Raw genomic sequence first — 17,397 nt, 5'->3', positions numbered from 1 at the left:
TGTCGCTCCCTCTCACTCCCCAGGAAGGGACAAGGCCCATACACATTTTGAAAGCCCTTGTATATTGTACCTGCTTGGCAAGCAGGCTTGGTTTAAGCCCAGAAAATCCTTTAATTACTGCTGCTACTTCTGACTGGGTCCTGGGAAGGAACTAATTCAAGCAGCGATCACTTGGCCAGAAATATTACGAATGTAATTTCATCACTTGGTCTGCCCAGGTCTCAGGCAGGGGGTTACAATAACTGGTTTTGCCGACTTCATGCTGAAATGGCAATTCCTCACCCACTTCTGCGGCTTACAACTGTGGTGCCAAAGTCACCTGCCCCATCCTGGGCCCTGTGTCCCAAGCCTGCTCATGGCAGGTTAAAATGTCAGTGTGCACCCGGAGCAGCCAAACCCAAACTTCAATGGGAAATGTTTCCCACGTGAGTTGTGAGCCCGAGGCATGCACACAGCTCATGATTGTGCACACACACACTCGTTCACGCGATTGTGAATGAGAGCCAGACATGCACACAGATTCACAGAGGTCCCGTGGCTTCACCAGCACCCACACGTGCACAGGTTGGAACACGTCTGCCATGCACAGAAATGAAGCACGCCCCAGACATCAGTGTGGGGGTGCCGTGCTGGCCCCAGGCTTGCCCTCCAACACCGAGTGTCACACAGTGTGGCATTTACAGCTCTGAGTGGCTGTCAGTCACCATAAGACCCTGTGTGTCTAGGATCTGAAGACCCAGGTTCTAGTTTAGGCACTGACACTTCCTGGCTGGATAATCTTTGGCAAATGACTTTGCCTCTCCATGCCTCAGTTTCCCCATCTGTAAAATGGAGACAAGGTGCTGTGAGGCTTCTGTGGGAGAATATTTGTAAGGCACGTAAAGTGCAGTGCCCGGCACACAGTAGGCACTCAGCACTCCCTACCTCATCACTGCTCAAGCCACTCCCCGAGGTGCCGCCTCCAGGATCCTGTTGGGACTCTCTGGTCCCATTCACATCCCTGGTGGCTTGGCCCCTGCCTAATGTGGAGGAATTGTCTGCAAAGTGCCTCTTGCCAGGCCTGGCCCCAGACAGTGTCCTAGGAGGGGAAGAAAGGCCAGTGCAGCTGTCCCTGACGTGCTGTCACTGTGGGAAACAGGAAATCATTTTCTATTTACACCCAAGTGCACTCCACAGACACCCACAGCCCACTTCCCAGCTCCTTGGTGAAGGGCCCACCTTTGCAGGAAGATGATTCATCCTTTAGTCACAGCAACAAAAGCTTGCTCTGGGGTGCTGATATTTGCATATGAATAACTGCAAATGAAGGGAGGTTTTCACTGTGTGCCCCACCCAGACCCCCACAGGGCCCTTGCCCATCCACACACCTCTGCTGACCAGTCACCTTCTAGGCGCCCAGGTCTCATGCCTGACCAGTGAACAGTGAACGGTATCTGGCAGGGCTCCTGACCCTCTGAGCCAGAAGGAGGCCCTGCTGGTCAGCAGGCACCTGGGAGGGCTCTGCCCATGACTCCCTTGGGGTCTGGCTTGATGCAGTCCTGTTGGGGCTGCAAAGTTAAGGAGTCCCCTCCTCATCAGGGGGACCCACCACCTCTCTGTCGTGGGGTGACTGACGGGAGAGATGCCCAGGGAGTGGGGGGCAGGTCTCAGCCTGAGGGAGGCTGGGATATTGGACAGACCCTCTCCTTCCAGCCCATCCAACCAAGATGACTTATTGTCCGACTCTGAAAACACCTAAAATTTGAGCTGCCATTTAAAAATCAGGAGACTTCACATAAATATGTTACAGATTCCTAGTTTCGTTGGAAAAATGAAGAGGAGGATCTGGCCACTTTGGGCAGCACCCAGCACAGATCTCTGGGCTGGAGCCACGCAGCTGCCCACCCAGGGGCTGCCTGTCCACTCCCCCTCCCGGCCCCACTCAGTGTGCATTTCCTGGTAAACTGGAGACCCCACACGGTTGCCACTGACATCCCCCCTCATCACCCTCCCCCCGGGCTGGCCCAGGCTCTGAGGGCAAAGGTCGAATGCATTCAGAAATGGCAGCTTGGGGGGGGGGAATCCCAGACTCCTTTCCCGCTGCCTTTCACAGGACAAAGCACAGGACCCACAGCCAAAATGTGGCGAGAGGTTCAGTCCAGCCCAGGCTAGGAGCCTACCTGGGCTGAGAACCACTGGCCAGGGCCTACACCCTTGACCTGCTTTGGGGACAACCAAGTTGGGGAGAAGGGAGAGCTTGGATGGAACCAGGTACCCTATAGGTGGTCTTTAGGACTTCTGGCCAAGCCTTAGGGCTCGCTCAGTGAGAGGCACCCTAACTTCCTGCCTGGATCCCAGGCCGTGAGAATGGGAGACCCCTGTGCTCCTGACCCTCTGTCAGAACAGCTAGCCGGGCAGGGGGCCCCAAGCAGAGGCTGTCGGGGGCAACGGGACCCATTTAAGTTTAGCTGTTTCTCCCACATAAATAAACATTTTGAATGAAAGAATTGTCCACTGAGTTCCACCGTGATTCAAATTAATTCTGCAGAGCCACAATCTGGGGAAATAAGATTTATAATGAAAATATCAGCAGATGTGTAACTGTGAGCTTCTGGCTTAGGTGGGATCTGCCTGAGCTCCCAAGTTACTGCAAATATTTTGGGAAGGAGAACACCCACATTGACCCTAAAGCCACATGAAATGTGCCACCATAAACAGGAGAAGTGCATCAGCCTCCAGATCCAGCCCTTCAGCGCCTCCATTGTCATAACTACCACCATGACCTTTTCAGGATTTAAAAAACCAAGAACTGCCTAGTGGCCATGGAGAAGGACAGCAACCATAGCAACGGTCCTGTCCTTGGACCCTGTCCTGGCACAGAACCATGTCTCCACTGCCCGCGTTAATAGCGTAGGATGGCAGGGAGGTGGGTGGGGCCTCGACGCCTGGGCTAGGGTTCTACAGACCCCCCCACACCGCAGTGAGCGTGGTCTTCTGATTCCCTGTGTGTCCTGAGCCCACCCCTCCACCCCCCATCCCACAGCCCTGAGACTACAAGCCAAGTGGGGCTGAGCAGGGAGGCCAGCCAGGCAGAAGGGGCCGCCCCTCCGGGTCCTTGCCACTTCGGGGCTGCAGTCCCGCTCTGCCCTCCGCTCTTCCTGGCAGATCTCCTGAGCTCGGTGGGGGCTGGGCTCTAATGTCAGGTGGCTCTGCTAAAGATGCCTAAGCAGTGAATGGAGAGAGGTGGGGGAGGTGGGGGGCAGCCCCCCACCCCGGTCTGGAATACCTCCCCAGCACCACCCCAACATTGGGCTCAACGCCAGCCTAGCTGCAGTCCCAGCAGAGTAATTCTGGGGCATCTCACACAGAGATCTTTCCTCTCCTCTCGGGGTGTCTCCAATTCATTCTGGGCTTGGCAGAGTGGGAAAGGGGTCAGCCCACACCTGAGCCCCGCTCTGGGCCTGCGGACTCATGACTCATGTCGCAGGTGAACAGAGCCCGATTCACGCCCTGAGTGGGGGGCCCAGGGGAACAATCGGCCTTGGTGCAGACACTACCTGAAACCGGGTCTTCCGGGCACCGGTGCCAGCATCGGAACCGCCCGCCCTGCTCGGCTCCCACCCAGGCCCGGACACAATGGCAGACCCAGTTTTCCAGCTGGACTGTAATTTCAGAAGGCTTCGCGTGGGCATCATTAACCAAGACACCAGAGCAACCTGGGGCTGGGGTCAGGGAGGCGGCCGCTGCCGAAATCGGCGGGGTGTCAGCAAGAAATGCCCGTTGAGGAAATGGTAGAAAAACAGAGAATACAAGAAATGCAGACCATGACTTCAACTAGTAGCAACAGGCGAGGGCAGAGTGAGTCCAACGAAAGTTTTGTAATCAGTCAGGCACATCTGGGTTCGAAACCTGCCCTGGGCCACTCTGGCTGCAGGACTTTGGGCATCTGACTTAACCTCTCTGAGTCTAAGTTGAGGACGATGATGCCCCACAGGGTGAAGGAAGGTGAAATGCAGGACAGTGTCAGGCGCCAACAGCGATAACTGCTACTATGTTCCATGCTCATTGAAGCTAATTACATTGTCTTGTTTTAAAAATTATTGTCACGCATGTGTGGAGCTCCATGGCTTTCAAAGCCATTTCTGTCCTTTACTTCATTAGAGCCACCCGATGATCCTGTCTTCTATTTTTAGCATTTTACTTTAGTTCCTTTAAAACCCAAGTCTTGCTCTTATTGGATATAATTGTCCCAATATTCTGTTCTGCTCTTCTCTTTAATTTCCCCACCCCTAGGAACCTTTAGCATAACAATTCTGGGACCATTTTCTATTAATATGAATTTTCAGATTACAGCAATATGATGTCTGTTTCCTAATTTAATTAGGTGATTCCCGTTATTAGTTCCTACACGCTCATTATTTTTCATTTAGCAGATTTTAATGCACCAAAGGAAAGAGAGGCTCTGGCTGCAGACCCTCAGGGCATCTTCTGCAGGGAGGAGGGAAATGTTCTCGGCCCCTGCAGGAGGGCAGAGGAACCCAGGAAATGGAGACAACACCAGGGAAGCAGAGGCAGGGAGCTGAGGGCGGGTGCTGCCACTTGGAGCAGCCCAGTCTCAGGTGAGAGAGGGTTGTGGCAGGTCAACTCCCACTGCAGAGATGGGGCCCACGGTGGGTGCCCTGAGGTCAGGGCCCAGGGAGGGCAGTAGTGAGGATCCTTCATGAAGCCCTGCCCCTCAACACACAATCAGAAAAGGCCCAAAGCCAGCATCCCAAGGGCCCCCCAAACCCACTAGACTCCGGGTGCCCACACCTGAGGGTTCATATCTGACACCACCCCCCTTTATGTCACTCACTGGCCAACTGCCAGGTGGGGGCCCCATGTCTCCCTCTGCACCAGTACTGCCCTCTGCACAACTCCAGGGGACACCCTTCACAGTGCAGTTTAAGTCAACACTTCCCGAGAATTAACACAGAACACAGTGTGAGTGGTGCCCCCAAATGTGCAGGCCCTGCCTCGGTGAGCCCACCCCATCGAGGCAGGCTAGGCCATCCCCGGTCCCCTCTCTGTCTAAACCCTCACATTGTCCACACAGAACCCACCAGGGCTCCAGCTCACTGACCACTCCATGGCACCAGAAAGAACCCCCACAAAGCTGTGCTGGAGATGACAAGGAGGAGGGGGGAGGAAGCCAAGGGCCACGCTTGGAAGGGGCACTGTTACAGGCACCTGACCCACAGCCTGACTTTGAGAGCCTGGCGCATGCTGTGACGAGGAGAGGGCACTCCAGAGAATGAGAGCAGTGGATGGTTTCCGCAGAGCACACTTTCTTTGCTGTGGCCGCAGACAGGCGAGTGGAGGGAGGGCAGAGCGGCCTCGTGAGCCCAGCGGCACTTGGCAAGAGCTTCGGCTCACTGAGGCTGAATTGCCTAGAAACACCAGGTTCCGAGAGGCCCAGCCCTGCTGATTTTGCGATGATAGATTGCTAGCTACTTAACAGGATGGATCACTGCAATTACATGTCACTTCTGATATTCACAGTCACAACAAGGAAGTGTCAGCCTTGCAAGGTTTGTAGGAAATATATATGATGTTCCGCAATGCCGTTAGAAAACGGTTTCAGGAAACAGACTCGAGAGGATTCCAATAAAACCCACCTGTCCAGAGAGGATTCCAATAAAACCCAGCTGGCCGGGGAACGCAGGTGGCTCCACGGAAACTGGAGGGGCTGGCTCCCTGGCCCAGAGGACCGTGGGCTTGGACACCCCGACCCAGCAGGCTGCCCCTCCCCCGACAGCCAAGGAGGGATGGCCACCAAGTTTCCATCTCCCCCATCAGCCTCACACAGGTGATGTTAGAGCTGTTAGAGCCTCGCAGCAGTTACGCTGTGGCCCTGGCCCGCCCCGGGCTTGGGCCAGTGGTGTGCGCTCAGAGCTCCCAGGGTAAACACCTGGACAGAAACGGTCATTGTAGGAACAAGACAAAACCTCTGACGTTGCAGTGTAGCCTCATCACTGGCACAGGCAGGGCTGTGTGTCCCTGGTAACTGTGGCACCGAGAGTGAGGGCCACACCGCCTCCAGCCAACACAACCCCGCCTCCAGGGAATTGGTCAGGCCCATGGTGTTAGGATTCTGTTTCTGTCGATTTCTAGCTGTGAGATACTGGGCAAGACACTCATCAGTGTGTGCTCCGGGGAGAAATTCCAGACTCACTCAAGCCCACTTCACTGCTTCTGCAAGAAACTCACAAATCCCCTCCTCCAAGAAGCCCTCCTGACCCTGCCAGGAGGACTCTGCCCTCAGGTGTGTGAGAGGGAAGGAGTGGGTGTATGACCTGTGAATGAAGATGTGGGTGGAGGCAAGGTGGGGCAGTCGGGGGCTTCCTACTTCTCTCGCCTGGTTCTGAGGTCTATGGGGCTGGAGTGCTGAGCGGAAGAGTTATAGAGTGACTCCTCACACCCTACCAAGCATCTCAGATGCCATCTGCTTAAAACAGAATGTGTAGTCTACAGCCCCTCTGCCCGACCACTCCCTGTCTTGTATGTCTGCCCCAGTGAGTGGCACCCCTGACCCCCATCTGCCAGAGCCAGAAACCCACGTGGAAGCCAGCCTGAACGGAGATGGCTGCCTTCCTCATCCTCCACACCCTCTCACCCACGGGATCCAACTCTGAACCTGACCCCTGATGCCCTGAATCCACCCCACGCCGTCCCCGCTCACCCTAGGCCTCACTCACCCCCTCCCGGCTGCTCTCCTGTGGTTGTCCCCTCCTCTTCTCCTGCCTACATGCAGCCACTAGAGAGGGCCTTTTAATAGCCACCCCCCCTCAGAATCCCGGGCACCCTGTGACCTGCGGAGAGGCTTGCTCTTCCGCAGTGCTCCAAGGGCTCCCCGGGCCCCAGCCTGGCTGTGTCTTCAGCCACGAGTCTAGATCCGCAGGGCGCACTCCAGCCCCGAACCCACTGGGAGTTCCTGCCACGCCGCACTCTCTCACGCCTCCAAACATCGATCCACGCTCTTCTCTCTGCCCAGGCTCTGCTCCGGGCCCGCACCAGGCAACACTGAGCATCACGGCTGCTGGGAAGGCAGCAGGTGCGGCGGGCAACAGCCAGCTCCGAAGCCCAAAGCGAGTGGCCTTGGGCACAGCTCTTAACCTCTCCTACCTCAGCAGGCTCATCCGTCAAATGGTGTAACAGCACTTAGCTCATGGGGTTTCGAAAGGATTAAATGAATGCCAAATACATGGAGAGAGCTGCGGCAGTGCCCGTCACGAGCGAATCCCTGAGAGCGTCGTGCACCACATTGGTAGTGGTGTGTCCACCCTAGGGAGTGCTCGGCACCTGCCTGCAAATGTGAATAGTCATTGCTTATAAGAATCACATGCATTAAAACATGTGAAGTGCTAACACAAGACGTGGCGTGTGGTACATGCCCAGAGGTTGTTTGTTATTATTATTACCCTTGAAGGCCCTGTGCCCTGGAAGGAATGACCTGGGGCAGGCTGCAGACCGAGACATCATCCGAGCTGCCCAGTCCCCTCTGCCTGCACTTGGGGCCCCTGAGCAGGATCTCTGCCATCACCGCGGCTGCCCTCCCACCCCAACACCCCAGTACCAGCCCCAGCCCCCAGCACCACCACCCACAACTCCACAGCTTTGGGGAAGCAGAGTTACATTACTGAAATGGGGGAGGCCCACTTTCAGACAACTCACTCTACAAAAACCAAACATTAAGAAAAACGATTTATAGTGTGCTCGCAACAGAATTTGTGTCATAAAGTCAATTTTTTAATGTATCAATGAATAAGCCAATCAACCAGTTGGTCACTTCGGCTTCATGGGTCACTACCTACGACTCACTTCATCCCATTAAAACGAAATCCATCCCACTTAAAAGAATGAGGGCTGATAAAATAGAACCTGGAATCCTGCAGCCCCACCGAAGGGCTGGACCTAGGCAACTGGCATCACAGAGGAGGGCCGGGCAGATGTGCGCCTCCGGAAGGAAGGACCTGGTACCGCATATGAATTGGGGACAAAGAAAGAAGGGAAAACCAAATCTGTATCCGATTGAACAGCTAATTTACTTAACTTATAGGGAAGACAAAGGACAGAAGGCGATATTGAACTATACCAAGCAGACACAATCAGCAAAATTCCCAACTGTGGGCAACTCTACAGGACTTGTGACCCAGTTTCCTCCAACAAATAGCAAGAGACAAATAAAGATGGAGAGGGAATCTTACAGGCGGAGGAGATTCAACGACTCCCCCACCAACTGCAGTGTGTGGGCCTGACCTGAGTTCTGAATACAAAACATTGGAAATAAAGGTATTTATAGTATTTGTGAGACAACAAGCTATCCAACACCGGCTGGATATTTGACATTAAAAAATGGTTGAATGTTAAAAAAAGAACTCTTCTCTTTTACACTGAGAAATATATTGCAATAGTTATAGCTGAATTGACATTCCACCTGGTATATGCTTCCAAATCATACAGCAGGAGGGAAGTGGGTGGCGATGTGGATGGGGCAAGCCTGACCACGTCGGGGGTGCTCGGGGCATGGGGTTCATTGCACTGTTCTAATTTTCTTCTGTGTGTTCCAAACTCTCCGTAATAAAAAGTTCATAAAGAAAAGCAGCTCAGCCCTAGCCAGTTTTGCTCAGTGGTTAGAGCGTAGGCCTGTGGACGGAAGGGTCCTGGGCTTGATCTCCAGCCCCAGGCAGGGAGTGTGTGGGAGGCAACTCACATCAATGTTTCTCTCTCTCTCTCTCCCCCCCCCCCCTTCCACTCTCTGAAAAGCAATGGAAAAAATATCCTTGGGTGAGGATTTAAAAACATAAAAAAAAAAAGGGAGGGAGGGAGGGAGGGAGGGAGGGAGGGAGGGAGGGAGGGAGGGAGGGAAGAAAGAAAGAAAGAAAGAAAGAAAGAAAGAAAGAAAGAAAGAAAGAAAGAAAGAAAGAAAGAAAGAAAGAAAGAAAGAAAAGAAAGAGAAAAGCAGCTCATAAAAATAAACATTGAGTTCGCCCAGCCATGGGCGTGGAGCCTGCCTCCCGCCTCCCAGGGCCAGTGTGTTGGGATGCTCTCCGAGTCTTCCACTTAGGAAAGGGGCAAGTCTAGTCTTCTGGGTCAAGAGAGGTTCCTGAGGCCTCAGAGCCTGGCAATATTGAAAAATAAAAAGCTGGATAGGTGAATTCTTTGATACACAAGGAAATCTAATCTTAGACTGAAGGTAGGTTAACTGGCAGCGATTCACATTTCAAAAGATTTGATTTAAATATAGCAAATGTTTTTGAAAATATGGCTTGATTTACAAGAGTTGGCAACTCCATAAGATTACATCTAATGCACGAGCCAGGTGATGTTTGCTGACTGCTCCCTGAGAAATTCAGCTGCTGTTAACACCTGGTAGCTGAGGGGAGAAATCTCAATGACACCCCAACCCTGAGGGAACACAAGTAACTAAGAGCTCCGGCGCACCCTCTCAAGCTAGTTTCCAGATCTTCACCTGTCTTCCTCCCTCCTCCCACCTTGGTCAGTGCCACCAACAGCAGGTGCCAGTGACTCTGTTCCCAGGGAACTTTCTGCCACTGGGAAAGACGGAGCAGCCTGCGTAGAATTTCCTCTGTAGCTCCCCCCGCCCCCTCAGCCTCGCTGGATCCGGATGGCAAGGCAGCCTCCCGTGTCTGCAACTCCCACGGGCAGAAATCCACCCAGAGAAGGCTCGTCCAGGGCCCTTGGGGCCACCCACCCATGCAACTGGATACATACACTTTGTAAGCACTGGTTTCCAACAGATAAATGTAATCAAGGTTTATATGCTCAGAGAAGCCAACAGGATGGGATTGTTTCACTTGAAAGATCAGAAGAAAATTGTAACTAATGTTGTGGAAAATTACTTTGATATTGCTTTCTGGGTACCGAATCACAATTAGGCTGCTGTGAGAAGTACAGGGAAAGAATAAATGAATTGTAACAAATCAACACAAACAGCCTGTGTCAGGAACACTTTGCTCAGGGAAAGTAACGGAAGCATTATTTAAAGTTTTATGACTGTGTTTGATGTGATTTACCTAAAGTGTCAAGGCTGCCCATCACCTGGCGTGTGGCGAAGGTGGTCGAGCTCCATTTACAGCCAGAAGAACACGGCTCGGGACCCAAGCGTGCTCCTTGCCTGCATCGGCCGGGCGCACGTGGTCCATGGCTGCAGGGCATGCTAGCTTCAGCTCCTTTCCATCCTTCACACCCTGCCAGCCCCAGCCTCCGAGATCCAGCCCCCAGCCCCCGCCCGGCTCACCACTTCACCCTAGAAATCCCAGGGATACAGCACCTTCCCCTACAGTGCACCACGGATGCGTGTATGGCCCCTGTCCCTGCTGGACACCACAGACACACTCCCTCTCTCCCAGGCTTGTCCACAGAACACAGACCTCAGCCATGAGGACCCTCTGCCCATGTGTGCACCCCAGCACACACACGCACAGACTCGCAGCACGGATGTGTGTTTCAGGACCCCTTCTCAGGAGCTTGCTTCCTCACAGATAATACACACTGCGGGGTACACACTGCAGGGTCAACTCTCAGTTCGTCCTAGCGGCGCTGCCCTGTGGGGCCCGATTCGGCTGACACAGTCATTATCTCACATAAGGCTGCAAAGTCCCCACAGGGGAGCCAGCTTGGTCACATGTCCTTGCTGGGGAGCAGCCAGACCCACTTGTGACAGCCACCATCTGTGAGGGTCCAGCCAGGCGTGAGTCAGCACCAATGACTGGCTGCCGTCTCCTGGGACACACGGCCTTGGCTGCCTCTCACTGACTCAGTGATGAAAGAATCAACTCATAGGCCTCCCCCGCAGGGCCTCTGATAGCAGCCGCCAAGCCCAGGCTCTTAACTCTGGCCTCCTAGAGCTCCTTCTGCCTTCCCACCTATCGCCTACAGGCCCACACTCGACCCTGAGAGTGTGAGCCAGCCAGCGCTGAGGGTGGCTGGGGGGAGGCTCCCTGCCTGAGGACCCTGTGCCCCTCTCTGAGGGCCAGGTGCCCCCAGGAAGTGCTCCGCCCCCATCCTGTGTGCTGCTGGCAGGGATGGCGTAGGAACCTTCTGCCTGAGCGTCCAGCCTCCTCTCCTCCCCATGTCCTAGAGCACAGAACACTTGGGTGTCTTCATGGACACCCCCCCAACAAGGCCCCCGGGACCACTGCTGAGAGACGCTGGGCCTGGCAATGGTGCTTTCCTCTCATTCCAAAGCTGAGCGAGCTCTGGCCTTGGCCCTGTGTCTGCTGCCCTCCAATCCTGCTGTGTTCTCTGGGGCAGGGGCTGTGTCCCACAGGCAGGCACCTTGCCCGAGCTCCCCTCTCCACATCCCACCTGCCCAAGGCTCCAGAACCATCTATCCTGCTCTCCCCTCACTGCCATCCCCCTAGTCCCCAGCAGACACCTGCCAGTCAGGGAGGGTTGCCCTCCAGTGGGCCACCAGAGACAGGTGGGATGGGAGGCAGCAGGTGGGGCGCCAGCAGGAGTAGACTCGGCCTCAAAAAGCTAGGAGGTACCCCTAATCCCTCTGCCCAGGCCAGAGGGGCTAGATTCAAGGGGTCCCCAGGGTTGGACAGAGAAAGAGTCCCATTTGGAGACATGGGTTAAAGGAGACATCATTCACCCTCTGATGACCCAGATTATGTGGAGAGGTGGCAGACTCCTCCTTAAATCTGAGTTTCACGGAAGGCAACAACCAGCTGAGAGATGGGCAGCCTGGCCATCATTCCCAAAAGGAGTGCAGAGGCTAGAGACCAAGAGGCCAGAGGTCAGAGGTCAGAGGTCAGAGGCCAGAGCCCTAAGGCTAGCAGTCTGACACCAGGTACAGTGTTCCCCATATTGAGGCTGATGCCCGCCAGGAAGAGGCCAGGACCCCTCCTTTGCCTGCCAGGGGTCTCGGCACAGATTTGGCACCAGGGCAGCCTTGGAGGGCAAGCAGGCGGCAGGGCCGAATGCAAGGGCTCACCTGGCACCTGCTGGGGGGCGAGCTCCGTGGAGTCCTGCAGGCTGATGAAGAGGAGGAGGCCTGCGGCTCCGAACAGCAGGATGGAGGAAAACATGCAGGCCAGCCGCATCGTTCCGGCACGTAGGGTCATCTGGGCCTTGCTCCGGGGTCACCTCTTGGGTGTGGGAGGCGAGTTCTTCCCTCATTGTCTATACCAGGTGTCCATCAGGCCACAGTCTACAGGGCAGAGAAGGGGAGAAAGATGGTCCATCACCGAGGCGCAGGGCCCCCTGGGCGGGCTGGAGCCCCAATCACTGTGAGTGACCGACTGTAATCCCTAGAGCCCTCAGCCCTTCGGAACTTACTCAGGTGTGTCCCTTCCACCTTTTCAAGTCCAAAGAGGCTGAGGGAAGTCCAGTCACCGCCTGTGGCTGGGACACCAGCTTCCCTCCAGGGTCTCTTGTATGTATTGGCACCCCCAGAAAACCATGGAGAGAGACACACTCTGGCCTCTGTCTGGCGTAGCCCGAAGTAAGGCCCCGAGACCCAGAGCCAGGGACAGTGGCCACCCACCTGCACTGTCCAGACTGAGCCTCTAAACAAGCACACACGCACTCCTTAGTGGGTTCTAGGTACAGGCAGGACTCCAGGTCCTTGTCCCTTGCAACTCGCCCTGTGGACAGTGAAGGCCTTGGATCTTCTTCTGTCTGGTCCCTCCCTGTGAGATGTGCGGGACAAGGTGTCCACAGTGCAGGAAGCTTTGAAAAGGAGCCTCTCAGGCCCAGAGGATGTCAGGGACATATGGACTCCCCAACCTGGCCATTCCCCACACCAGCCAGAGCTGTCCCTCCCTGACAGACTGGATGGATGGGCTGGTGGGATTGTGGACAGTCACACTGGCGGAGCTGATGCTCTGGCCAGATCACGGTTGTCTCCGATCTTGAGGCCCTCAGGCCTGGGGTTGATGCAGGGCAGCCAGACCAAGTCTGGCAGATCCCAGGCTCAGAAGCTGGTACCAACAACCTCATGTTCTTACAGATGGGCACTGCAGACCCAGAGCTTACATGCAACTTGCCACTTACCCTGGTTCCTCCTGAAGGGGAAGAAATTCCAAATATCCCAATATCAACCAGTGACCCTGGTTGGGCCAGGCTGGGGGCAACCCTTGCCATTTGCTACAAGGAAGGATGCCAGCTCCTGCAGTGGGGTGGCGTGGGTGCTAAAGAGGAATCCAACCATGAAGGCCAGACGGGCAGATATCCCAGGACCTCCCCCTTGAGAGTCACTCTGTCTCCCTACTTTCTCCAGTCCTTACCAGCCCAGGGGCACCACTTTCTTTCCATCCAAGGAGCCCTAGCTTCCCCATCCTGGAACAGGGCAGTGTCCAAGGAAGGCTGAGCCAGGTGGGCAGCTCCCAAAAGCCTCTGAGACCACAGGTGGGTGGCTGGTTGGGCCCCAAACTGGATGTGCTGCTCAGCACAGGACCTTTCTCTGCTCGGGGTCTCCTCTGTTGCAGGGAACCCATTCCTGACCTGACACCCAGGGCTGGGGCAGGAAGTCCCAGCTATTGTCCCCTCTGCGTCCAGCCTGTGGGGCATGAGGCAGGAAGTGATCATAAGAGAAGCCCCTCCCTCCCCTACCCACATGAAAATGGACTGGACTGTTCTCAGGAAAGCTCTGGGCTGAAGAGTGTTAAATTGCAGGTTTGGGTTTCTCCCCTCTGCAGTCTCTGTAATTATTTTTTCACTCAGTTAACTTTAATTAACCTGCCCCAGGCCTCTACACACAAGGAACGCACTGGGCTCTCTGGGCTGTGCTGAGCAGGTGGTTCCCACGACCTCCCAGCTTTTAGGTTTGGGAGGAAGCACTGAGCCAGGCTCAGCTTTGTTTCTGGAGCTGGCTCTGGGGTGTCAGGTTGGTCCCCACCTCACTGCAATGGCCCCCACCTCAGAGAGAGACTGCTGCTTCCTGCCATTACAGGGGAAACCCTGCCCTGGGCTTGCAGTGGTGAAAATGCGCATCCACATGTCCCCTCCGCAATGGCTCAGACCCTGAAGCTCTTCATGTGGGGCCCTGGCCTCTCCATCTGTGGCTTCCCTGGATCCGACTGTCTTGGGGGCCAGTGCAGGCCCCGGGCTGTGCTGAAGAACAGTCACTCTCAGTGCTACCCACAGCATGCTCCATGCCCTGTGGTCTCCCAGGCACTGCTTTCGAGGCCCACTGGGGCCAGCCCTGAGGTCCAGGGGACGTGTGAGCACTGATGGGGGGGGTGAAGCTATTTTCTCCTATCCTTGTTCTGCTCCCTACCCCTAGCAGTTGGCTTAACCCCTGGAAATTCCCAGGCATCACAGAAAAGAGCTGAGAGAGAGTGGGTATGACATCACACAGAGTGAGGCAGGGGGGATGGGACACGTGCACTGACATGTACACACACATGCCTAGGTTCACTAGCGAGCACCTGTACACCCACGCCATTGATGGTCCCCAGGCAGACCCCAGCTGTAAATAACTTGCCACAAAGCCCTGATTATGCCGGTCATGGTGTTGGCACACATTCTGCAGCCACATGGGCCCCCTGAGTCTGACATGAGGCCGGGAGGACAATCTGATCTAAGGTGACCTCCGACATCAGGACATTTTGTAAGAAAGGAGCAAGGGAAGGAGAGAGAAAAGGGGAAGAAAGGATGGCAAGTTTATGGCTAAAAGCTCCTGGTGAAACAACTGATAAAGTGCCACCCAACCTCAGCCCAAACACTCTGATGAAGAAAGGGGACTCAGATGCCCATATGACGATCATCACATTTACAGTAGCTGGCACTGCAGAAGTGACTAGAGAAAAGCTGGCCAGTCTCCTCTTCTCTGCAATCTGTCACATTGTCACCGTTCGACTTCCCCTGTCCTGCAGCCATGACCCGCACTCACTTGTTTCTGAACTTGCCCAAACCAACCCACCACATGGAGCTAGGCTCTGGCAGCTCATGAGCCAGGGAGCCAGGATGACAACCACACCCTAGGCCCCAAGTCTGGGGGAGAAGTTACGCAGCCTCAGGATCTGCACCTTCACTGTGGCGAGAGCATCAGCCATTCACATTTCTCTTTTCAGAGACCCTTCCCTTTGTTGACCCCCGAGAGGATACAGTCACCCTCTCCACGCCAGGGAGCTGGAGTTAGAGCCGTGCATGGCCTCCCCTGCCCAGCCCCTAAGCATCAGACCCTCCCGTCAGTGTGCGCTCTCACTGCAGACCATTTGACCAGCTAACTCCTTGCTCCGTGCAAGCGGGAATGAAAAGGTTGCCATGCCTCCCCTCCTGGGTGATCGTTCAAAGTCTGGCTGCGTCTCAGTGTCCCAGGAGGGGGCCAACATCATAGAATCAGTAAGAATCTCCTTCTTTTAAAGGCGGGGGGTAGATGGGAGGTCATCAACACACCTCCAGACACTCCAGAGAGTGTGCACAACTGATCTCCTATTGTTCCCCTAGGGGTCCTTGTCTTCAAAGTCAGAGGTTATTTTCAAGGCAATGGGGATATGCTGGTCCAAAGGCTGCTTGTCTCCTGGGAGTCGAGCAGCTGCCTGGGTTGTGGGCACTATGATCTGTCACAGGCAGGGGTGGACTGCCCAGGCCCCCCTAAACACATTTGCAGCCTACCTGGGACTGTTGCATCACCACCATGCACTGCATCACCCTCAGTTCCAACGACAAGTAGGAGACCCTCTTCTACCCCCTGCCTCCTTCCAAGACCAAAAGACAATAAGAAAAGTCATATAACTGAGGGTGGAGTGGGGAGCCGTAAGGCAAGAAAAATAAACAGCCCGTTGAGTTTCCAGAAGGCCCTGCCCTCATCACAATTCCTAGGACTCCCAGCGGCTTCTCTCCCCGCCACCTGAATGGCGTCACCAATTTTTACTGTAAGAAAAAAAAAATCCAATTAATCTTGTAAACACCTCCTGGGACACAGGGCAGGGCCAAGGATTCCTCCCATTTCCTTATTTATCTGATTTAAAAATTTGTCTGTTCGAAAAATTCACTTCAGGGTGCAAGCAAGGACTTGGGAATTCAGCCAAAACACACGCACCTCCAGTGGCGACAGGCCGGCAGGCGGACGGACGGACGGCTCCAAGGACACGCTTGGCTGCGGCTGCTCCAAGGCCTGGATGCTTCCCCCAGTCACCCAGAGGACCCCTTCTGGCTGTGGGGACCCACCCCATACCACAGTGGAGGCAGCAGGAGGTGCCCGGGCACGTGCCCATGGGTGCACCCACTTGCTGTGCGGACCCCGGGCCGGGAAAGTTCTCTGGCCAGTCGGTCTCCTCCTCGCAGGAGCTAACGATGACGTCCCTCCCTCCCAGCTGAGGGCTCCAGGAGAAGCTGCTCATTGAGAGAGAGAGGCTGCTATGGCAACTTGAGGAGAATGGAGCCAGGCACTGCCGTCACCTTGAATCCGGCACCGAGCGTTAGCCCTGGCGGCAGAAGGGCCAACCTTGGCTCTGCCCCCGCCCGGGTGCCCGGGTGGCTTTGGGACTGACCTCCGCTTCCCTCCTCAGCCTTCTGGCCTCAGGAACTCCTCTGCTCCTCACTGAATCGGAGCACACAGCCCAGTCCCTAGGGACCACCACCTCCATCTGTTTTGTCAGACAAGTTCTTCTGTGTGCGCGGCTCCCGCATTACTTCTGAGATGGGCTTCTTCTTGATTTCAGATCATTAAAATCCTGCGGCTAATTAAAACCGCTCTAATGGCAGCGGCGGCGGCAAACTCTGGGATGAATCCCTCCAATTTTTATGCGTAGGCATAAAGTTGCAATGCTCTTGGAGGATGACGAACGGCTGCCAGGGCTGGGACTGTAGGGCGGGGCTGCAGGCTCCAGGCTCCGAATAGCTCAGGCCCGGCGCCTGGCAAGGGCGGGCGTGGGCGAGGGGGCGCTGGCCAGGGTCCTGAAATACCTGGGCCCCGCCCGGTCACACGCTTCTTGGGGCAGGAAATTCTCCTGCCCTCCGGCTCCCTGTTACAAGGGAGGGATTCCCTTCACCCCCTCGTGCTTTCTGCAGTGGGGAGAAGGGAGCCCTAAGGCAGAAGCCGAGGTATAAATCGGGCTCAAACAGCCCCAAAGTCCTGTCCCACGGCGCCACTAGGAACCTCACGTCCCAGCTTCCCATGGTTGCTTATACAAAGAGGCTGAGGGGAAGCCCACAAAGACACAGCTGTGGCAGAGGGGTCCTGAGACCCTGGCCAAGGTGCCAGAGGCTGCGAGGCCCTCCAACAGCTGTCAAGGGTAGAACCACACCAGAAACACCACCTGTGCCCAGGACTTCTTACATTTTCAGGGCATTTTATGCCAATGGGGCAGGGTAAGGGGATAGTAATTCTGCAGGTAGAGAAACCGAGTCCCTCCTTACCCCCATCCTGGCAGAGTCTGGAATGGGGACTCACGACCCCAAATC

The 17,397-nt window shown here is 55.3% G+C and overlaps 1 protein-coding gene across 1 annotated transcript in view; it reads right to left on the bottom strand.

The window, feature by feature from the left end:
* Positions 1–16,690, bottom strand: part of CHST8 (carbohydrate sulfotransferase 8) — a 62,827-nt gene extending 46,137 nt beyond the window's left edge. Inside the window, exons 1-2 of the mRNA XM_081118261.1 lie at positions 16,034–16,690; positions 11,981–12,196 (exon numbers count right to left, since the gene is read on the bottom strand). Coding sequence (XP_080974387.1) covers positions 11,981–12,110 — 130 coding nt within the window. The 5' untranslated portion in view covers positions 12,111–12,196; positions 16,034–16,690. The remainder of the gene's footprint in view (positions 1–11,980; positions 12,197–16,033) is intronic.
* Positions 16,691–17,397: the final 707 nt, after the last annotated feature.

The sequence above is a fragment of the Miniopterus schreibersii genome (genome assembly GCF_964146895.1).
Source record: "Miniopterus schreibersii genome assembly, chromosome: 18".
NCBI classification, from domain to species: domain Eukaryota; kingdom Metazoa; phylum Chordata; class Mammalia; order Chiroptera; family Miniopteridae; genus Miniopterus; species Miniopterus schreibersii.
Note: the sequence above shows the minus strand (reverse complement) of the source record. Positions and strands in the feature narration are given on the sequence as shown.